At 39.3% G+C, this 23385-nt stretch overlaps 2 protein-coding genes across 3 annotated transcripts in view; one reads left to right on the plus strand and one right to left on the minus strand.

The window, feature by feature from the left end:
• Positions 1-6285: 6285 nt before the first annotated feature.
• syt14b (synaptotagmin XIVb) lies at positions 6286-18199 on the plus strand. 2 transcript variants are annotated; one of them, XM_015057632.1, is made up of 8 exons: positions 6286-6375; positions 7422-8405; positions 8581-8715; positions 10008-10261; positions 11266-11703; positions 11803-11983; positions 12718-12774; positions 14038-18199. In XM_015057632.1, the coding sequence occupies exons 2-8, from the start codon at positions 7478-7480 to the stop codon at positions 14352-14354; spliced, it is 2310 nt and encodes a 769-aa protein (XP_014913118.1). In that variant the 5' UTR covers positions 6286-6375; positions 7422-7477; the 3' UTR covers positions 14355-18199. The 2 variants fall into 2 exon arrangements, with proteins under 2 accessions (XP_014913118.1, XP_014913109.1); XM_015057623.1 differs by lacking the exon at positions 6286-6375 and having other exon boundaries at positions 6887-8405.
• Positions 18200-20196: 1997 nt separating this feature from the next.
• extl3 (exostosin-like glycosyltransferase 3) overlaps positions 20197-23385 on the minus strand; it is a 42015-nt gene continuing 38826 nt past the window's right edge. Inside the window, exon 6 of the mRNA XM_015057614.1 lies at positions 20197-21111. Coding sequence (XP_014913100.1) covers positions 20902-21111 — 210 coding nt within the window. The 3' untranslated portion in view covers positions 20197-20901. The remainder of the gene's footprint in view (positions 21112-23385) is intronic.

The following is a 23385-nucleotide window of genomic DNA, read 5'->3' on the forward strand; positions in this document are numbered from 1 at the left end:
TGAGGGGGGCCAATATGCTGAAGTGGCCCTCGGTGAAATTGAGTTTGACACCCCTGCACTAGATTGTGTTGGTTTATCACGTAAAGTCCTAATAAGACATTATGAAGTCTGTAGTTATAAATGAGTGACAAAACTGAAAAAAAGTTGTGCTTTTGCGAGCTACTGTACCTTATTTAAATATTCTATTTAAAATATTTAATACGGGCATCTTGGAGCGCTGCTCTCGTTAAATCTTTAATTGCTTACACAACTGTGACTCACACAGAAACACATGAATGACCTCCCTCCTCGGCTGCACCCCCTCCACCCAGCAGTTGGTTGGTAGAGTCCGGCACTGAGCATCATGGCGATTGACGGTAAGTCTGCCTCTCAGGTACCAGCCCTCATGTTAAACTTTACTATGAAACAGAATAAGAATTCTTCTATATAGATGATCGAGTCCGATTATTTCTGCGGCCGGTCTCCCTCTTGATCCACGCGGCAAGAGGCACCGCAGAGCCGGGGCGCGCGGGCGGCTGTAGCAGCGCGGGACGAATGATGCTGAAGAGATGCGGACACTTTGGTGATGCAGGACGGTTGTGATCCGTTTGTGGGATGCTCACGTGAAGTAATGCGACATGTAAACAGAGACGGAGACAGGTCCGTGGAGGCTCTTCGATGTCACAAGTAAAGATACACGAGGAAAACATTTGTCCAAGACACAGCCACAAATAGGGAATAATATAATGTTAAGCTGCTGTTACAACGAGACCGCTCTGCGGATGAATGAGATGTGATCTCGTCCACCTGAAAACAACGCTAATAGTTTAAAATCATTCTATTTCATGGCTATATGTGCCGTTTAGCTCCTTCAATCAACACTTAGTGTTTATAGTGAGTACCAGCGTGGCGACGAAGAGGTCTTCTGTCACTGAAATTCGGCGGCTGAGCAGTGTTAATGTGGCCATGCGTGCATGTTGGATGAGTTTAATGACGACCTGCCTGCCAGCAGTGTCACACCTACAGAAAGAATGTCGTTCTTCGGTAGTCCATTCATTGCACTTATGCTTTGAGTACACACTTTAGTCCGATGAGATGTTAACAAGGGTGGTTCTTGCGTGATTGGCGCCCCGGGTGAACCGGTGCCCCCCACCACTGGCCTATAGGAAGCTTCACAAATAAGAGGGTAATGTGAGTTGACTAGTTAAGGACTGAGCCACAATCCCTTTGGCAGTGGAAGAGGAGCGAAATAGACTCATTCTCTCTAAAAAAAAATATACTGCAACGTGGTTAAATATATTTTACATGTCGCATGGTAAATGAAGAAATGTAGAATTACCTAAAAGAAAGCACATTTTTACTCTTAGGCTGCAAATATTGAGTTTTACTTCATTTCTGTTTTGTTTGTGTATTTCTGCCGCTTGGTGCAGTATTTAGATTTTCTGGATTGGTTTCTTTTCAATTAAGTGAGTACAAGGAAGGAATAGCCTACTCTGACAATACACTTTGTTAAGTTGCGTGCAGAACCAGAAAACATTCTGGACTGACACGTTTCTCATGCCCTTTACTCAGTAACTTCTCCAAATTTTATTGGAGAAGCTTTGGGTTATGATTAGACAAGGCAGCTAAAGTAATGGGGTAACCTACTCTCGCTTAGTGTGTGACATCACAAACTAATGATCTCCCCATACTCAGTACAAGGAGGTGCCAACTCTTCATTTTCTGTATATGTATAAAAGTAATATAAAACTTCCTAAAGATGCAAATAAAATATAAAATATAAATGCACTGTTTTCTTTTAACGCATGGTTGCTGTGTGTTCCCTTGCCAATGACGCCCTGGGCAAGTGCCCATGTGGCAAATATGAAAAAACACCACTGCTTGTGAATAATGTTAATAAAAGTAATAACATTGAATATTTGTAAAATAAAAAAACCCTCATAACTCAGTTTGGCTGAATGCAATAAATAAATAACCACAAGCTCTTGCTGGGCCTTGAATCTGCCAAGTGTCGGTGAGGTTCAAGACTACAAAATTGTGTATGCACATGTGCAGCGCTTTAATCTGTTGGCTTATCTAACCTCAGTGACCTTTGTATAGTCTGCAAATGTAAAAGACTACGTTAATGATTCAAAAACAAATAATTATGGCACTAAATAGAACATAGTGCAAATAAGGCCTGTTCTGTTGCAGTCTCACAAGCTTGGACTACTTTCTCAAAATCAACAAATGAGAGAAGAGAGCCTTAACTTTGACTTAAGATATACACACAGCAGGCAAGAATCCATGCTGACTGGGATGAGTATAAGTCCAGAGGTCTGATAATTAAAACTTCCATTTCTTTTTGGGATTGTCCAAATTTAAAAAGAAAAGTAAGTGTTCACTGACTGTCATACAGCAACAGAAACCCTAAACAATTTAATATTCTTAACACTAGCTAAATATGAGAAATCCAGAGCTACACTGATTAAAGTATTGTTTATTAACCATATATTGCATACTGTCAGTTTCATAGTTAAAGGAACACTAGCTGGTAAAGGAACAAGTAATATTTTGTGAATAATTGCGGTTTATCAAATACAATTATTGACATTCCTGGATATATCCACAAGGGGTCAGTATTTGGGTCCAAACACCTCCATTCACTAAATGTTATTATTTTTAAAGCATACATCTTCATGTAAAACCGTTTGACAACTCCCTGCATTGTGTATCATTTTCTGAGAAGTGCTACAAATAGTATATGTAGCAGCTGTGAGTTATGACAGAATGTTTTGAAAAAGAATCCATGGTGGACCGGATGAACTGGAGATCAAATTGCATACCACTGGGTCAGACTTTAAGAATGGTGTTTAAGCTTTATTTACTATGAACTGCATATTGTTAAATGCTATAAAAATGGAAAGGGAAAATCAGTAGTGTACTGTTTGTATACAGTTTCAGAAGGTTACAACAACAACACATTGAATAATGATATCCCAGCTGCATCCCTGGACTTCTAAAACTAGTTTCAACTTGCTGAAATATATTTTATGCATGTAAAGTACATACATTTTTTTTTATGTGTTTTGATTGCAAAGTTGTAATGACATTAAAATCATTTCCAGGATCCTTGGCAGGGTTATTTTAGGTGCAGTGCATTAAATATGTCTTTAAATATTGTTTTGGATTAATAAAAAAATAAATAAATAAAAAATCGTTCAGCTAGGGAATAAAGTACATGTTTTGACAGTTCAATCAGTAATCCTGTTTCTTTAGCTTTTTATTATTATTATTATTATTTCTGTGTCTTCCAGGAAGGGGGGGAAACTGTGGTGCTCATGAACTCATCTGTGCTAGACGAGGTAAGACCATGTCTTCAAAAACATTTATTTACAGTAAATCTACATTTACTGTAAATAAATGTTTTTTTTTGTTTTTTTTTTTACTGTCCTCAGAATAATACAGTGTTTCGGTGAATTATGTATGCCGTATCAAGTTTTGGTTCGCCTCAGCGAAAGAAGGCAGCTTTGTGTGTGCATGATTTATTCAGCATGTAGGTTCTGTTTCGTTCCAGGTGTCCATGTGTAAGCAACGCTTCCGTATTCTCAACAACCACGCTCCTTAAACTGCACCGTCCTCTGCTCCAAAGACTTGAACCCGTATTTAGTTTTTACTTTAACTTTGCATAAATCTGACAGATTAATTACACTCCCTAGTTTTCATTTTCGCTGAGACGAGCTCACATTTCTCTGAGGGCATTATTCATTTCAGAACGCTTCAGCGGCTGCGTTTTCACGTTCGTTAGCTTGCAGGAGTCATTAGCTGGAAAAGCAAGCTGATTGAATGCTCAGAGTCCTAAGTTCAATCTCAGTTCATAGACTAATTTAGCTAGGTTTTCCTTGTTTACTTTGTCAGGTCAAAAAAAAAAAAAAAAAACCCTGAACACAAACACTTATGAAGGAAAGAGAGGCATCACCTCTGCTGGCAAAAGAGATGTTGGGGATCATATAAACTCCTCCGCTTTCAAGTGTACATCGATGAACTCCTCAGGTTACCCCGGGCCTTTGAATTATTCAGCTGTTGTTAAAATTTACAGAGCAGAGTGATGTATGAAGCGTCATCACATCTCTTTAGCGCCAGTGCCATAAGCTGGAAGTTTTTAACAGACGGCTGATGTGCCCACCGCTGCAGAGGTCATGCCGGCTCAGTCGGGAGTGAGAGTTGACACGTGAACCTTAAAACCACTGGATCTGATTAAGCGTGAGGGATTTATTACATGCGTGGTTACCTCAGAGCTGGATGACTTTGTGTGTTAAGTTACAAACTATATCTGGATTTTAACACAATTGCAGTTATAAGGTAAGGCGGTCGCTTTATTATCTAACTTGTGTTTTGCCATTCTTTAGGATTGAGCATTGGTCATTTTTGGCAGGGTGCAGCAGGCATGCTGTACTACTTGAAAAAGCTGAGACAGTGTCTTTCCTGTTGCTATGGTGAGAAAGGTCTGTCCATGCCAAGTTTAGTTCACTTTCACAGCATTTAAGGAAGATTACCAGAGCTAACATGACTGCTTATGTTAACCAAGCTTCGTAAGTTATTTTAATCAGCAACGCTGGGAACCTGAAGCAACATTTTAAATGCTTTAATGCTCTATTTGAATATTTGTGGGTTTGACTGGAAGTAATGTTTATCTTCAGTGTTAAATGACATATTTTGTTTTAATTATATACTACATTTTCAGCAAAATCTGGTAAAAATGCTGTCTAGTGTGTGTGTGTGCTCCTAAGGCACAAACCTCATGTTGAGGGGTCAGAGCGATTTTAAACAAAGCTTGCATTTACGAAAACGCTTTTAGCGTGACTATGTGGGATAACATGACATGCACAAAGGTAGGTGCAAAGAATAAATTGGTGTTCATTCTTCAAAGGCATTTTACAAATGTCCCCAATTGAGACTTTTTTTTTTTTTTTTTACTGAAATCAGTTCCAGGATCCTTGGCAGGATTTTGTAGGAAACAAAAAAAGAGTCAGAAAGGTGTAAAAAGTTGAAGATAGTCATTTTAATTAATAAAAAACTGAGCTCTTTACGGATTTTCATATTACAGGTGTGTGTATGTATGTGTGAAGGGGTGTTTTCCAAGGACAAATTGCATCAATTCTTAGAGCTCTGAATTGTCTTAGAGTCGGTTCAATCCTTCACTAATTTGTTGATCCATTTCACGCAAACATGCGGCTATTTTGTTCTTACCTACTTCAGTTCATCGAAATAAATCTCATTTTAAACCATAGTACATAGTTCTCTGGTAAATTTGTCAATTTTGATGAAATATATAGAGAACATAGAAAAAAATGTCCCAAAGGCTGAACCGATGCTCTGTTGGTACGAGAAGGCAAAATGACCAGTATTCTAGAGAAATAAAATCAGTTTCCTGAGCCAAGAAACTGAATTATAAAGATCATCAACTGCAGAAACACTTCCATAGGCAAATGAATTCTGGAATAAAGCATTTCCAGCAGTGAAAATGATAAAAATACACCATTGTCATTGGCTCCAAGGTTTTTGTCCATTAATCCTGCAATATAGTTCCATACTGTACCTGAAGAGTTTAAATCTGCTTCATTATTAAAATGCGTCAGTGTGAGTTTAAGCTACATATCTCAATATATTTCAAAAACTAAACAAAATTACACTTCTTATTATAAATCTTGTCTAAAAAGTATTTTCCTTACTAGCTGTTCTTTCTTTTCAATGGTTAAAAAAAAGCTGCTCAGTCTGCATCTAATCTGCCTGACAGCCTCCTAAATGATGGTCCAATCTGATTTTTCGGTCTTTACTGAATATACTTTTCTGTTAGATACTGCTCCTTTGAGACTCTAGTAAAAATAGCACAGGGCTGCCTGCTTGGTTACATGAAGTGTGGATGGCCTACATACACCACCGCGGCTTATGTCTGCCTGTGAAGTAAGAGGAATAATGGTTGATTCAACTCACAGCAGCTAATGCTCACCATTTTGCCTGAAAAGTTTACTTATTTCAGTGTGAGCTGTTTATTTATTTTTTTTTAAATAATAAATTATTAATAGATGATTGTTTTTACAGTAACTCAGTTTTGTGTGTTATTATTGCTCAGCTCTAAGAAGATTTTCCGGTTCTTTAAAAAGATTTGGTGTAAATTTTTGTTTTTACTGCATTGTTGCATTTTCCTAATTTTTTTTTTTCTCGTTGTCTTTCTCTTTTTCTTGTCTGTTCTCCTCTTCTCTTCCACAGTTTCTCCTGAACTTCTGGGTGTTTTGTCTTCCATTGCAGCCTTCGTGGCGTTGATGGCTCTGTTTTTTCTTTACCTCAGCAACAAACTGTCTGTGCAGAGTCCCGACAATCTGTCGCATCTCAATGGACAAAAGAACCCCCACCAAGGTACTCAACACATTGACAGACTGGCCATATGAGCAGAAATGCTCTCAGTTATTGGTTACAAAAATGCTCGCAGCGTGGGATATTTACAGTTGCAAAGATAGTCTGCTATACCCGGAGAAAATATAGAAGAGCAGTGACTTTGCAGAACCTCTAAAATGAATTAAAATACCAGAAGTGAAGTGGTCAACAACCAAACAGTTCTCCTGTATTATTCATAAGTCTAAACTGCGTTGTAGTGTTTGCAAGACAGAAGGATTTTCTTTCAAAGACACACATAATGTAAAATCAACAATTCAGCGTCACCTGAAGAAAATTTAACGTCCAAAACCGAATCTTAACTTTGGGGTCATTTTGAAGAGAGCTGTGGGCAAGAAATGTACTCAAAGTCCCATAGATATGGCGAACAAATCTATCAACAAATTAGTTTAAAGGTTGCACACAAGAACCGCATGACTGTTGTAGTTTCTTCTTCTTCTTCTTCTTCTTCTTCTTCTTCTTCTTCTTATTATTATTATTATTATTATTTTAACTTAAAAAGTTTAAGTTAAAAATTAAACTAAGCCAAACTCTTTACGGTTTAGTTTGGTTTTCAGTTGAATTAACCTTTTGTTTCTCCCATAAGAGGTGAAAACAAGTAGGAAATTATTTATCATGGGCTCATTTGTTCATAACATGAAATCCTGGCATCAATTAATTAATCAACTTCATTTATGACATTCGGTAGATTTGGTTACAGTGAGGTGAGTCAGCTTTCTTAACAAATAGGAAACTTGACAAAAACACTTGACTAAAGGTGGCCCAGTGCTTGGTACTTTAAAATATTAAAAACAATGAAACAAAAACACTGAAAGCAGACTTATATGTAGGGCCAAATTTGTACTAAGGAGAACTTAGATAATGTGAATTTTCTTAAAATTCGGCTTCACAGCTAAGCAGTAAACAGTTACCCGGTGTAGGCTAGAATCTATTATCAACAAGCTGGTGAATGCATGTACATACTGTGATGATGGCATCACACCCTGCTAACCACCACATGTCTGTGTCAGTGCTTCTGATGAGGTAACCCTGTGGTCAGCGTGTAATAGAATCCCCCGACTGAGAGATGGCCTTCTTCAAGAGCTTCCAGCCGACCCTGCCGTCTGTCAACATTTCTTCCATCCTGGACTCAGTCACCAGTCGTGTGGATGATCTGGCCAACGCAGTCAGCGATGCCACATATGCCGTCAGCGACCAGCTCACCGAGCAGGTTACCACCATCATCAATAAGGTGCAGGAGGAAGAGGAGGGGGAAAACAGCAGGAGCCAGGATGCTGCTCAGGCCTCCGGCTCGCAAGAGGGCAGGGCCAGTAATAAAAGCATGTGGCAAATGAAGAGAAACTCAGACGCTGGCCAGACCGGGTCGAAAAACAACCAAAACAGCGACGCAACCGAGGGACAGAACTCCCAGAGTCAACTGGAGTGGGAATGGAGGGACGGATGCTGGCGAGTTAAAAAGACGGAGGCCGAGCTGGCAGAAGAAGAGATGAGGAAGAAGGAGGAGAAGGAGATGCAGGAAAAAAGAGAGCAGAGAAGAAAGGAGAGGCGAGAGAGGCAGCTGGAGAAAGAAGCAGAAGCCAAAAGAAACAGAGAGGAAGCCAACGAAGGAGGGAAGGAAGAGGAAGATGAAACTTCTGAGAAGACAGATGACAGAGACGGACAAGAAAGGAAGAAAAATGAGAGTGAAGATCCAATATCTGCTCAGCAAAAAAGTGATGAGTGCGATAAAACTTCTTACTTAGCTGACAGCGAAATAGAAACAAAGACATCAAAACAGGAGGAGGAAAAAGACGGGGAAGCCGAAGAGGGGCAGGAGAGAGAAGCAGACAATGAGGAAGAGGACGAGCCATCTAGGTCATCGTCTAAAGTCAAAAAGAAGAAGTCGGATAAGAAAAAGGACAAAGAGAATTCAAAGAAACCTGAGGAAAACTTAGATGTGGAGAAAAAGAAAGACAGAAGCAAGAAAAGCAAGAAGAAAAAGAAAGGAAACCAAGGTCAGAGTGAGCTGCTTCTGTGTGAACACCAAACTCTGGATCCCTCCTCAACTTTCCACTCTTAACATTTCGGAGTGTTGTCCTTCCTTCTTCTTGCCTCTTTAAGAATTGCATTCACCATTACTTAAGAGATAAATGTAACGCTTGAACTAAAGCGCCCATATGTCCTGTACAGATGGAGTTGTATCAAACAGCGAAGAAGATAAAAGCCCGGAGGGTGTGACCCAGCAGAACATAACGTCTGCGTGGAGCAAAGGCAAACAGTCCAGTGAGCAGGGAGGGTACAGCAGTGAGGCCTCCAGCGAACAGGGTGAGCCTGCACATATGGTCTTCTCTCTAGTTATGCAACATTGTTTTGAACCAGTATGGTAAGAAAAAATATGTATTTAAAGTCTAAAGGTGGCACACGGCCCGTTCAGAATAATTTAGAGACATGAGGAATAGTTTGTGAAGAAACATATCACAGATAACAAAGAAAATACAGGCAGTAATTACAGCTTATCATAGCATAATTACTGTTGTACCATCGTATAATTACTGGTATCAGTAATTATACCAGTAATTACTGGTATAATTACTAATATTTGCCATATTTTTCCAAGCATCTACAAGTAAAACTAATTTTCTATGACAGGACAGGTAAACGCAGATTTATGCTTTTAATTACTTAATTTAAGATGCACGTTTGAATTAAAAAAAATAAATCTGCCAATATACTACACATGATGCAGGTTAAGCTTTGGCCTCCAGTCCTGAAGAAATTCACTAAAAAAAAAAAAAAAAAATCAAAAACAACTTGAGTTTTGTTTTTGTTTTGTTTATTACGATAGAAGACATTAGTAAACCTCTGTAGAATCTAGCTCAGGCTTAAGATTATTTATCTGATATTTATCTGCTGAATTACACATACATCCTGTTGGCTGAATACACAATGAAAATAGTATGAATCAAATTAGCATCACTGGTCCATAAAGTGTTTATTTTTTAGCTAAAAGGTTTTAATGCTATGCTAAGCTAAGCTAACTGGCGCCCAGTCAGATGGCAGCTGGTAATGAATACAGAAAACTCAAAGGACAGCAAAGATAATTTAGAGTAAACAATATATGCTTTCTATTCAAAATCTAAAATTTCAAACTTTACAAATGTAGTCTTTACATCCACATTGTGTTACAGGAGGCGGTATTATAATGGCTTTTCGAACAATATTTTGATATGTGAAAAAAATACTACCCACAAACGGCCGCGCCGCCTGGTGGCAAAGCTAGGAACTACAGCACAGCCCTCAGAACAGGTGATAAATATTTAGTTCAAAAGATGGGAATAGAAAAATAGATAAGTCATCAATAAGATGAACAAAATTGTAAAAAGCATTAAATCTGCTGAGTTAGCATGAATGAGCGACTTAAGACAGCTGGCAGCAAACCCAGACAGTAACTCTGTGGACAAAACATTTTTTAATTTTGATTCTGGCAGCCATTCAACCATAGAGTCCAAAGGACACCTAATGAAAGTTTCTGCACAGCACAGTAAATCTCAAATAACAGTGATTCCATCTCATGTTACCTCGTCTTTTGTCCCTCTCCGCCTCTGCGGTGACTCCAGCTGCCAGTATTCAGAGGATAAAGAAAGACTCCTCTCTGACTGAGCTCCAGCCTCCGCCGTACCAACACGTGAGCTCAGGCACACGCAAGTCCTCACGCTCAGAACGAGGAGTCAGGAGACCGCCGTCCCCGCAGCAATCCGACAGCCCTCGCTGCTCCAGCGAGGCCAGCGTGGAGCAGGACACCGAGAGTTACCTCAACAAAGGCTGTGAGGAGGACATTCCCAGTGACAGCACTGCTGTTCTGAGCCCAGAGGTTGGTTCTGACTCTCATTATTTCAGCTAATGAATCAATAAACTTTCGTAATGGTTTAACATCAAATATTCTGTGAAAAGTACCACAGGGAAGAGTGTAAAATTGCTGTGCACCACCACGTTATTTCAGTAAATAGACCTTGAATCTTGCATTTGAAATAACAACACACAGTCGTTGATGATTGTTAAATAGAAGGAAATTGGCACGAGGATTTAATTTCCTTTCCTCTGAAAAGTACCGTGTGCTTTTCAGAGAACCACCTTTTACCGCATTTACTGCTAAAGTCGCTATTAGTTTGAACATTGAGAGACTGAGATTGTTGTTCAACTGCCTTTACAAGATAACTGTCAGACTGGATGGGGGTTTGTGTGTGAATGTCAGTTTTACAGTCCTTGGAGTTCGATCTGGAGTTTTGACTAGACTATTCTGTCTAATGAAAAAGCTTTAATATATTTATTAATATTTTTTCTTCCACTTCCCAGTTATGTGCTACTTTGTGGTAAAGTAAAATACTTAGAAAAAGGTATGAAAAATTACACCTCAGGTTGGGGTTGGCGATATGCACTTAAAGTTTTATCGCAACATTTTGTGGTACTGATAATAAATGTGACAATAAGAACTATTTGTCGCTACTTTGCACACAGAGAGACGTGATTTGTATCACTAAGTTAATGGTATTTAATCATATTTTCAGATTTATTAATAGGTATTGATACCCTCATTGAACAAACAGTGGAGAAAATACTAAAACAAACAATCCCAACAATACAAAACATCATTACTTGAAATCAACGTGATAGCTATAAATCAAAATTATTATCACAATAAGAAATTTATCACAATACATGATACACGATACGATAAATGCCCACTCCTAACCTCAGGATTTTTTTTAATTATTATTATTTAAGTGGTTACCATTGGCAAAGAGTTAATGTTTACTTTACCAGTCAGTACCAGAATGTGAATGTAACCCCTCTGTATTTTTTTTTAATGTTTTTTAGAACGGTTCTGGTCTCCAGCTTCCTTCGGCCTACGAGCCAGAGCCCATCGCACAATACGGCACGCTGGACGTCGCCTTCGAATACGATTCTACTGAGCAGTGGTTGGCCGTCACGGTGACGGCCGCCACCGACATCCCCGCTCTGAAACAGACGGGCAACATCGCCTGGCAGGTCCACCTGGTCCTGCTCCCCACCAAGAAGCAGCGGGCCAAAACGGGCGTGCAGAAGGGTCCGTGTCCCGTTTTCACGGAAACATTCAAGTTTTCCCGGGTGGAACAGGAGGCCCTAGGGGACTACGCCGTTCGCTTCCGCCTGTACAGCATCCGACGGATGAAAAAGGAGAAGGTCCTGGGAGAGAAGGTGTTCTACCTGACTAAGCTGAACTTGCAGGGGAAGATCGCTCTGCCCGTCACGCTGGAGCCTGGCTCTGAACTTACAGTGAGAACATCTTGTGAAATTTTACCCCCCTTTAAGTTGACTTCACATGAAGTTGCATAACTTGTCTTGTTTTTTTGTTGTTTTTTTCTATCATGCCAGGGTTGTGGCTCTCTTGTAAGTGTGTCTCGTAGCGCAGGTGCTTTGTCCTACCGCTCCACCGAAGACTCATCGCTGCCAGAGATCCTCCTGGGTCTCATTTATAACTCTGCCACAGGACAGCTTTCTGCTGAGGTTATACAAGGAAGCCACTTCAAAACTACAGCTTCTGATAAACCTGTCAGTAAGTACTAAAGTACTGATGTGGAAGCCCTTATCTCTTGAATTTAGTTCCAGCTTGCTGTGAATTTTCTATTACTGAAATTTCATTTTTCTTTCGCTACAATATCTGTCTGTCAAACTGGCTGCTACAAGGAGAAAAAGGTCAAATCACACTGAAAATGTAAAATACAACAGCGCAAAATTTAAAACTACAAATAGGTATTGACTCAGCATTTTTATTCTAGTTTTGGTGAGGTCCAGCTCGTCCTTTACAAAGTGCTACAGATGTTGCATTTGTCAAACTCTCTCCTGCAGAATTATTGATTCCTTCATTAGAGATGCAGTCTAGGAAGCAAGTTTCACATTCCAGATGGAAAAGGATGAATACTTTTCACATTTAAGGAACAAAAATATTTAATGTTAACCCCTTGGAGAATTCTGGGACGTGCCAGAGAAATGGCTGAATCCAACTCTGGTCAGAAATAAATACTAGTCTGGGAAATGAAACATTGGCGACTTCTTTTGATGTTGCAGGCTACGTATCTGCTTTTGGAAAGGAGTTGCATTTAACTCCCAGAGAGATTCATCTTGACAAATTTTACTTCTCTATACAGCGATCAAAAATACTTAATAGTCAGTTTGACATGCAATTTGCAACTGAGAGAGAACTCTCAGTTCTCTCTCATCACATTCGCTAAGTTTACCGTCTTTCTTCTTTCCTTTCTCCTGTGTGCCGTGGGGTGCGTCCACTCTCAGACGGTCTGTTTTGTTGTGTGAAACACTTCGTAGGGGGACAGCTGTATATCATGAGAGGTAAGGCTAAATAAATGTATGAGTCTAGAAGTTTAAAACTTTTGGTATGGTCCAGCAGGTCAATCTGCATTCTTCAGACTGAAATGATTACTTCTGAAAAAAGAAAACAAACAAACAAAAAATGACTTAATTTAAAGAATCAAACTACCCCTAATCATTCATTCAACTGTAGTGATATGCAGTTCAGAATGTCAGTTTATATATATATATATATATATATATATATATATATATATATTTATATCTCATTGACGTGCGGTGAGGTTCATTGCATTTAATATATGGAAAATCATTCCATATATTAAATGTTTCTTAGCCATTTTATTGCTGGCGTACAGACAGGACGAACATGCTCTCAAAGTACGGCAGCCAGTGCAGTTGGTGAGAGGTTGCGCAATCCCAGGTGCGGCTCAGCTCGCTGCTGCCTCACCGGCTTCGCTTCTGAGCATCTGAATGGGAAAATGCGAAAATCCAGCGATTTTTAAGAAAAAACTAATCAGAATTGCTTAAGCTAAGTAAAAAAATAGATGCTTTATAGTACAAACCACGGGGTGAAAATAGCAGTATAAATGATTTTATTATTATATATAATTTTTCCATGATGACCTCACCTGCCTCCCCTGACCGCATGTCACTGATATATATTGATATATAAATTTTTTATGCTCTGTTTCACTCTCATTGTGTTTAAATGAAATTGTCACAGCCAAGTGTAACAACAAATAACAGAAATTAATATAAAATTATTTAAAAGGACAGTGGTAAATCTGACAAAGGGAAATAAAAATGTCAAATTCTATTTTTGTTTAGCCGGAGTATATGGATCTCAAAAGACATATTGGTTATTTTTATACGGTGTTGTGGACAGTTATTTTGTCTTAAAACAACATGTAAACAATACAAAAATGTAAATTTTTGACAAAATTAGGAAGAAAAAAAGTGGAGTGTTTAGGATAATATTTTAAATGCTGTAACTACCAACAGCTCTCGGTTGATCTCTATTTGCCTCATTGAGAGATTACTGGCAACAATTTGTCTTTAAACTAATTTTCACTTTGGCATTAAGGAGTTTTTTTTTTTTGTGTACATTTTCTGGTTAAAGAAGCCAAACTGTTGATGATGACTGATTTGTAAAAGCAATCGAGAAAAGAGTAAAACATCCAAGGGTACTTTATGTTCATTATTAAAATGTCTGTTGCAGTGCCTAATTTTAACCACTTGATGGCACTCCATCCCTGATCACCCGCGCGTCTCTTCTTCCAGACACCTACGTTAAGCTGACCATGCTGGACTCCAAGGGCAAAGAGATGTCCAAGCGCAAGACGGCCGTGTGCCGCGGCCAGCCCAACCCCACCTACAAGGAGACGTTTGTCTTCCAGGTGGCGCTCTTCCAGCTGTCCGAGGTGTCGCTGGTGGTGTCCGTGTTCTGCAGGCGGAGCAGCATGAGGCCCAGGGAGAGGCTGGGCTGGGTCTCCTTGGGCCACAGCAGCACCACCGAGGAGCAGCAATCCCACTGGACAGAGATGAGGGAGGCAGAGGGGCAGCAGGTCTGCCACTGGCACACTCTGACCGACACCTAGGAGACGCTTTATGAGGATTTATGGAGCAACTGTAAAGAGCATCCAACGCTCTGGAAGAGCAGGAAACACCTTCTGCGTACGAGTGTTCTTGTGTGCGGTGAATTCAGGTGTGAGGGTGGGCGCTGCTTCCCGGTCCTCATTGCCAGACTGCATGGCTGCCCTGTAACCTGCCACAGGGCTGATTTCATGGAGAAGGATTCATACGTCCGACTCCAGCCTTTTGAACGACACACTGTTAAAAAAAAAAACAACAAAAAAAAAACACTGTAAAGTAAAAGTAAAAACAATTTGTTTTCTATTAAGAGATTATTTTCACCAAGTGTTTACAGGACCAACATGACGCAACACCGTCCAGACGGCTTCAGCCTTTGAATCTCGGACCAAAGAGTTTGGTCCCGGACCGGCAAGACTCCTTCCAATTTTTTTCTGGGCTTCAGCTATCACCAGCATACCAGACATTTCTCCAGCACTGACAAATGAAGATGCAAAGAGTGGACTATTGTTACAAGAGTCCTGCAACATGCTGCAACTTATGCTTACGAGCTGTTCTTTTTACGATATGTTTACATGCACACTGCATTATGCAAGATAAATTAGTTGGTTTGCTCCGTTTTTTTTTTTTTTTAATGATTTTTGGAGAACTATCTTTCATGGTTTTTATAAATCATTTGCATAACTCTGAAACACTATGCACATGACGCAGGAAGGGTGCACTTCTTCCCTGCGCTTGCCGAGTCTCCCACGGGATTTGGACGCAGCTCTGCATGCCGTGTGCACTGAAGGACAGCTTCCCTTCCTGTGTAACACAGACTGAGCCCGTTTCACCGTTCAGCCTTCTGACAGCTCTGCCATGTTCGTTCATGTAGAAACACGGCGCATCACGCCGGGCCGAGGAGGAGTATGCAAAAGACCGCACAGTCCCAATAAACTGGGAGGGCAGCGCTGATGGCAACCTCAGCTGTGCTTCCTGAGCTGAAGCGAGGAATAAAGAAAAAAAAAAACAACAGAGTTAAAGACAGAAGAATCATATTCTTTTTTATATATATATATACCTAATTGAAAATATGTTTCATAAAGGCTAAACAAATATTTGGCAGGAGCGGTGTAAGATTCTACCTGTATGCTAAAATGCTGATCTGTGAGAGCAGCTGTGAGCTAGAAAGAAATAAAAAAAAATCTTCCCTGAGGACAAATGTAAACTCCAGAGTCACACCCTTCCCTCCACCAGCTGGCTCGGCTTCAGAGGCGTGGGCTGCCCGCTCTGCTCTCGTTCTGTCGAAGCGTGCTGCGGTCGCACCTCATCAGTGGTATTAATTTCAAATTAACGAAGAACGCATCCAGAATTACTAACGGTTCATTTTTTTTTATTTCTTTTATTAAAAGAGATTGCTTGAGTGTAAAAAATGAAATCATTCCACTGTTGTTTCTACCCCCCCTTACTTCTTTTTCCTTTGGCATTTTCACTAGATTAGAAAACATGTTTCAAAGTCCATGGCGCAGGGAGATTGTGAAATCTGGACTGGATTATTCCATATTAAACTTGAGTTCTTTTGTTAATAGTTTGATATGTTTTGTTGATAAAATTTCCCCCCCATAAAATGAAGTGTCAGTGCTTTATTTGGCATGTTAACACACATGGGTCCAGTTTAAATGATGTGTGAGTGACTAAAAATGAAAACGATTAAGAGTTTGGAGAAAAACTTAGGTTTTGAAGTTACTTTATTCCATACTGAACCAGACACGGAAAATTGAGTAAAACCTTCAGTGCCTTCATAGGAACTGGGATTAAGGGAAAAATATGACACTGTTAACACTCAATTTCAGTGTCAGTAGGTAATTATTAGGGGAATTCAACTTCTGCTTTATTTGCATGTTTTACAGTTTGTCTTTTACAAGCCCACATCCCAATTATCATATGCTGTTGAGACCCTTTGAATATTTCCAGCTGAAGTTTTTTGCAATTGTGAAGAAATGTTTTCAGTTAATTTTGCTCATTGAAATAGTCACATACTGTGTTTGCAAAAGTGTTTGTACCCAAACTGTCAGTTTGTATTAAATTTTTATTTATCTATTTCAGGTTTCGTATGATAGTCCAAAACAAAGCGGCACAGAATTGTGGAGAGAAAAATGACAAATGGTTTCCGACGGCTTTTGCAAAAAAAGAAGAAAAAAGAAAGTGGTTTGCGTTTTGTACTCCGACACCCATAAATAAAATCCAGGATTCTCCTAATTGGTAAACAGTCCAGCTGTTCAGAGGGTTTGCTGCAGAAAATTATTCAACAAACAGAATCATTAAAAACCAAGAAAAGCACTGGGCAGATAAAGACTTTTAATGCCCAAAGTGAAGAGCCGTGGTGGCAGCATCATGGTGTGGGAGCGCTGTTCCTCCAGAAAGGTAGACAAACTAGTCAGAACTGATGGGAAGTTAGATGGAACTAAATACAGAGCGACTGTGGAAGAAAACCTATTGGCGGAGGCAAAGATCTGGAACTGAAGAGAGGATTCCCCTTTCAGCAGGACAACAGCTCTGGACAGATGGCCAAAGTTACAAACGAATGAACATGCTGTGACTCGAGACAAAGTACTGACCTAAACCTAATTGAGAATCTGTGCCCCACAGCTTGAAAACTGCTCAGCAAAAATTTTTTTTTGTGTTATTCAGAGGGAGCTGAAAACATATGGACGACAAAAAACTTCCAGATTTATTTCTCGTTAAAAACGTTGAAAACCAGAGAATCGTTTTACGTTCACAGCTGCTTTGTGTTGGTCCGTTTCAAAAAAAAAAAAAAAAAAAAAAAAGATGTTTGTGGCTGTAAGGTGACAAAATGTACTAAAACTCAAGAGGTAGGAATTCCCTTTGCGAAAGTCAAAAGACGTCAGTAGACATAAAAATGAGGACATGAGTCGAGAACTTTTTTTTTTTATTAGACAAGTTTTTATTCCCATTCATCTGGCCTTTGAATGGCATGTCTGACGCCGTCATCAGTCTGACAGCACAAGCAGCGGTGCAGGTAGCTGGAGCCAGACCAAGGAGCGCATATTTTCATCAATATTTACACCTTGCAGGGTGACTGCAGCCTTTTAGATTGATTCTGCTTCAAGCCACAGAAAACTAGTTGTGCCACTGATGCTTGAAGGGGGGGCGGAGGGGGGGAATACACGGAGGGAGAAATACTGACCCAAACTGAGCCCTTAGGACTTGGTCAGAATCGAAAGGTAATTACATATATCCTGGAACAAGGGCCAGGCTGCTTGTAATAGCAGAGGAATAAGGAAATGTGGTTTTGTTTTTTTTTGGTCGTTTTGCAACACGTCTAATAAAAAACGACTCCAATTTAGTCTAAGGAAAACAGGCCTGATTCCATACATTTGGCCCTCGAGTCAGAGGCACCACAAGGCTTTCATTGGCAGCAACATTAATGGGATGTCTCTTTTAGGTTGGGATCCGAGTGATCAGGAACAAGCGACCACAACATTATGGTTTTATTGCATGTCTTATCAAGTTTAAAAACAGCCTTTTTAATAACATCATTAATAAATATACACAATGTTGTGAAAGTTCCATAAAAGCATCCTCACAGAGTACAAATGCTGGGAAAGAACACCAATTTGAGCTTCCATTTTCTTTTTTTTTTTGCTCCTCCGAGTTTTATATTAAGATTACAGAAAATTAACCGACAGTCAAATAACGAGAGACTTTGGATTTATAATACATGATGGGTTAGGCTTCGGTGGTTTGATGAGGGTCGTACCGTTCTGCATCCCTTTAGTGAGCACCTTGCAGATTTATGCCGTGTAGCTGCAGACATCGTACTCATTTGGCAAAAACAAACAAAAAAGAAACATTCATCAAGCAAAAGGTAAAAAGAACAGATGTAAAAAGTTACTATCCACATGAGATGCGCTCCAGATCTGTGCCGCAAAGGCAGGACTTGCTGTACGGTGATGACATTCGACATTCCAAGCTTTCCGAACTCTGGGAACAGGCCTCATGCTGTGAGCTCAGTACAAGCACACGGATGGTAGCAAAGGAAAACGGGAGCACATCAAGTATCTTTAGAGGCCAGATCAACGAGTTGTTGTTTTGGACCATTTTTTCTCTCAGATCATTACCCTTGCTCCTCCGTGAGATAAAACAAAATTAATTAGCAGGATCTGAATGTGCTAGTAGGAGGGAAATTTGTCACAATTTGACAGAGGAAGAAAAACTGTTGCCTGTAGTTTCAGATTTAATGACCCAAGTGTATGGTTCTAGTCAGAAGTTTACATACACTCCTCATGGACATGATGGACATTGATGCATTTGAACAGTTTTTTTTTCTTGCAACTTCAGCAATGCATAAAAAAATTGCCGCATAAGTTTCGCTTAAATATCTATATTTACAACTCCAAAGTTTCTGACAAGATCCTGGCTGAATATTGGACAACTCTTCTTAGCAGAATTAATAGAGATTATTTTATAATTGGTTTGATTTCCCTCACTGAAGCAGCTTAAAGCACTATATTCACATCAATAGTAATGGTTCCTACACAGTTCCTACGTGAGAGTTTAAACTTTTCCACCAGGAAAGAATAACGAGAAAAATTTCACTCAAGGAAGGAAATAAAGTGCTCAAGGAAGTGAGGGAGCAAGAGACAATGGACAAGGAAAGGAAGTGAATGTAAAACAAACTGGGAACTGAAGGCAGAAGAAAGAACATGTCAGTAGACAATAGTATAGAGATTAAAGTATGGGATGAAAATTATTTCTCCATACTTATAAATGCCAAAAAAAAAAAAAAAAAAAAACTAAAATCAAACGAAAGACTGTAGGGCAGGAAAAATAACGCCATGTTTGATCTGGTTTGGTATTATTGTACCATTGAAACACTCAACTATGTTCACGTTTTCGCGGTTTGGGTCAGAACTCGATCTGTCAGAAGAAAGGAAACTGGGAAGGACGTTCAAGAACCACTAAAGCTCAATCGCACACAACATGCTGAAATGTCACCATCATGGTCTACAGCAAACTGAGAGGGTTCTGAACAACAACTACTGCACGGTCCAACATCAGCACATTCAAACCGGATTGAAATCTGCAGCTGCCCACATGGACAAGCCCAATTCCTTCTTGAGGATTTTTACCGTCAGTGGAGACGAGGGTTGTCACGATAACAGGAAGTTTATTTGGAGATTTTTAAATCTAAGCACACTACCAAGTGTCAAGGGCAGTTGTGCTGGTTTAACAATGTTGATCTGGTTCGTTTCCAGTGACACTGGTGTATTTCACAAAGTGAATGGAAAAACGGAGGACTAAAACCTCCAAACTGTTTTAGCTCACATCAATTACATACACTCCTCATGGACATGATGAGGATAAAGTTGAATGGTCTAGCAGGGCAAGTCAAAACTAGTATTAGAATAGACCTTCTAGTGAAAATGTATAACCTCCACTTCACATGGAGAACAAACCAATTTATTTGAACTTTACCGATTCTACTGGGGTCAGAGGTTAAACATTCAGCCTGGGTTATGTGAGGATCATTCTGATGGTTGTTAAGGTATAAACTTAATCAGAAACCCCCCAAAATGTGTGTGTATGTATAATGTGTAAACAAACAAAAAAAAAAATCCAAAATAAATTGAAACTTGCTCAGCCAAATTATTGCATTTAATAATCACAGAAATGTATTTTTACCCATTGATATGGGATTTATGCTGATGAGTGTATATAAACTTCTGACTATGGTTGTACAGACCTCCATCTGCATCCATAATACATTCTACTGAAACTGTCGATTTTTGTGATATTTAATCATTTTCAGCCATTTGGTTAATATCACTTCATTAAAAATGACTTGAGTTGGACAGCATGATTGTTGGTTTTATTGACACAGTTGAGGCATTATGGTGACCGCTAAAGTGAATTCCCTCTGGAGGACGCAACGCTGCTAAGACATGATTGGACTGAGCCATTGTCATTTTGATTTCCCAAAAGGCAGGGAGGTCTCAAAGTTTCCACTAGACCTAAATTTACACATTTAAACGACATTATTAAAAAAAAAAAAAAAGAAGAGTCCGATAAAATATGTAGGACCATCAGTGCTTGAGTTTGAAGACCAGTTTTCAACTGAATCGCTCTCAGCTGAAGCCACAATTCCATCTGTTACTTCTGAAGCTCCACCATGAGGAGTGAAGAGTTTCTGTACACTGTAGGTCTGCCTGCTTTTCCATGGCAGGCAGGTAAGAGGTGCAAATATCTTCTGTAACTAGTGGTTAATGATTGAACAGGATTGAAAAGGCGTGTAAAAAAAAACAAAACAAGAAGTGACGTCCGCTGAAAAGGTTTCATTTCTCGGCAGTGGTTTCTCTCAACCTACACTCTGAATTTCCAGCTGGTTAAGGTTAAACGTTCGATCCACCTCCACAAAATCCAAGCCCGAAAGCTTCCTCCTGCATGTTTATCCTGCAGTCCAGCCGTCAGTCTTCATCACTACCTGCAGTGGATGTTTCAGTCCGTCGATCTCCACCCCCCCCCGGCTGCCTGCGAAGACGCTCGACCCCCAGGCTAGATGAATTTGAAGCACTTTGTCTTATCGTGGGGCAAACGAGTCTTAAACAGCACAGAGTCCACTCTGAACTGCGTGTATAGCAGCGGCATGTAACCGTACACCTTGACAAAGAAGTTGATGCATTTGTGGCGCTCGTGGAAGTGCGAGTCGTCGTGTGAAAGGGCCTGAGGACAGCCGGGGCAGCGGAACGTCCAGCGCGAGGTTACCTGAAATAAAACAGAGGGACTGTAAAGTCAGTTTTTCACTTTGAAAGGCAATTTGGCAGTCTTCAAAACACACCACTAACTGTTGCTGAAGGCCCTCTGGTAGGGAAGGAGTGTGCAGATTTACGACGTTGGTCTGTCGTAAACACGCCGTCTAGTAATAAATGTCCTTCCAAGCGAAATTCTGGGGAAAACTCAGGCGTAAAGAGCCGATTCGATCTGCCGTTTTGTAATTCATAATTGTGTGTGTGCAATATTGAAAGTGCCAGTTTGAGTAATGGCATGCCTAAATGGGCACAAACAAAAATACACAGGGTCTGAAGAGAATGGATGGATTAAATGCAAATAAGACAAGCAGCAGAAGGTAATAGCAGCATAAAGTTCTCACAACTTTGAGATTTCTCCCTATACAGTCAAACTTCTGCACATTTTATGTAGATTTTATGGATTAACCAACACGAAGTAAAGCGTTATTGCAAAGTGGGGGAAAAATTATACTTTCTAAAGGTTTTCATCAGTAAAAATCTGGAAACTAACTCAAAATATGACACCACCCTTCAGAGCAACTACAGCTTCGGCTCTCTAGGAATACGTTTCCACCAGCTTTGCACATCTAAATGTTGTGGTTAATATCTACTTTTCTTTGAGAAGAGCTGAAGCTCATCATCAGTTTTCAGATCTCTAAAAGAGATGATTTTATACTTTATTTAAACCAGATGTTTTGTGCTTTCTAAACATGCAGGTGAGATTAGGGAATCAAAGACTGTGGCTGTGAAAAAGGCTAGAAATATTAGTTTTGGTTTCATCCGATTAGTACTCATTCTTCCATGGAATAATGTTTTATGACATAACCCTGGACTTGGACTTCTCCACAACCTCATCTTTCATCAAAAAAGTAGAAAACTAGTAAATAATTTCCTTCAGTTTCACAATATGTCACTACTACATGCTGATCTTTCACATAAAATTTACTGTAAACATTTTGCTGTGTGTTGGTTGTAATAAAAGGTGAAAAGTTCAGGAGATGCAAATATTTTATCTACACTGTACAGAAGTTTATGAACAACAAATCGAAATGTTTGAATTATTGATAGCAAAAGTTAAACAGGTGATAAAAGGCAGGAAATTCAAAATGTCAAGGCTAAAAAAATTCTACATTTTTCATAATAAAACAGAAATGGGAACAACAAGAACAAGAATAACATGCAAAAACGTAGAAAAAAAAATAAGTCCAGGTTCAATTTTAACAGGTCGACAAAATTAACAAGTTTGTTTGGCAATCAATAAAACAAGTTAGGAAAAGTCATGTTTAAACCTCTACAAATGTAGACTTCTCTTCTTTTAGCGCAGCAAAAAGCAGCTTTCTGTTCTTCCAAGTGGCTTCAAAACTCAATTATAGTGAGTGATGCGGCACACAAAGCCACACTGTACTGGTGGAAGTGGTTTTGAGGTCTGAACATATTTCAAGAGCAGTGCTTGTTGGAGATATAAGAGAAACAAGTCAAAGCCTCCAAAGTGTTAAAAACAGATTTAAGTGTTGAGTGGTGGTAATTTTCTCTGTCTGGTAGACTTTTTACAGAGCATAAGTTATTGCACAAGGAATCATTTGTGCACTTAAAAGACAAAAACTGTAAAGAAAACGAAAAAATATATATATTATGAAACTGAACCAGCTCAAGAGGAACTAGCTGAACATTTTAATAATTTTTGTCTAGATTAATGTCAAGATGTCATAACGAAGACATTTTCAACAATAACTTTGTATTAAAAGTGTCATGATTTACCAAATGACACTTTATGACAACAGTCATAAATACTCATGAAGACTTATTCATGTTCATGACAGGTGTTATTCACCCACCTTCAAATAAAGTGTTACCGGCTGGGTTTATATAGCATTTGATTTTTAACAAAATATTTATTTATACCTGTATTTTATAAAAAATAGTTGTTGACTTTTGGCATTTATTTTGAAGTATGTTGGTCCTGTTTACAACTATAATTTTCATGTTCAAAAGCTATTTTTTTATGTTCCATCTTATAGTAATAACTTAACAAAATTGTTTATTTGACTTCAAAGACTGGAGTCTTTGAAGTCAAATAATTTGTATAGTAAAATGCAATAAATTAGTTGTGATGTACAGAAGTATTAGCAAGCTCAAGAATATGTTTAGCTCTTAATATATAATAGCAAAGGTTAGTTATAAAGTTATAAACCGGATCCTCCGGTTGCCCAGACGTTGCACGGTAAGCTAACGCTGATGTTTGTTGTCCAAC

Source organism: Poecilia latipinna, unplaced genomic scaffold (genome assembly GCF_001443285.1).
Source record: "Poecilia latipinna isolate Pla-1442-1.1 unplaced genomic scaffold, P_latipinna-1.0 Scaffold61, whole genome shotgun sequence".
NCBI classification, from domain to species: domain Eukaryota; kingdom Metazoa; phylum Chordata; class Actinopteri; order Cyprinodontiformes; family Poeciliidae; genus Poecilia; species Poecilia latipinna.

What these genes read in the sequence shown, in the direction of transcription:
- syt14b (XM_015057632.1), top strand. Translation starts at nt 7,478, where the DNA reads ATGGCCTTCTTCAAGAGCTTCCAGCCGACCCTGCCGTCTGTCAACATT. An exon ending in GAAAAAGAAAGGAAACCAAG is followed by an intron (nt 8,406 to 8,580) that starts GTCAGAGTGAGC and finishes TGTCCTGTACAG; the next exon opens with ATGGAGTTGTATCAAACAGC. An exon ending in ACAGCTGTATATCATGAGAG is followed by an intron (nt 12,775 to 14,037) that starts GTAAGGCTAAAT and finishes CTCTTCTTCCAG; the next exon opens with ACACCTACGTTAAGCTGACC.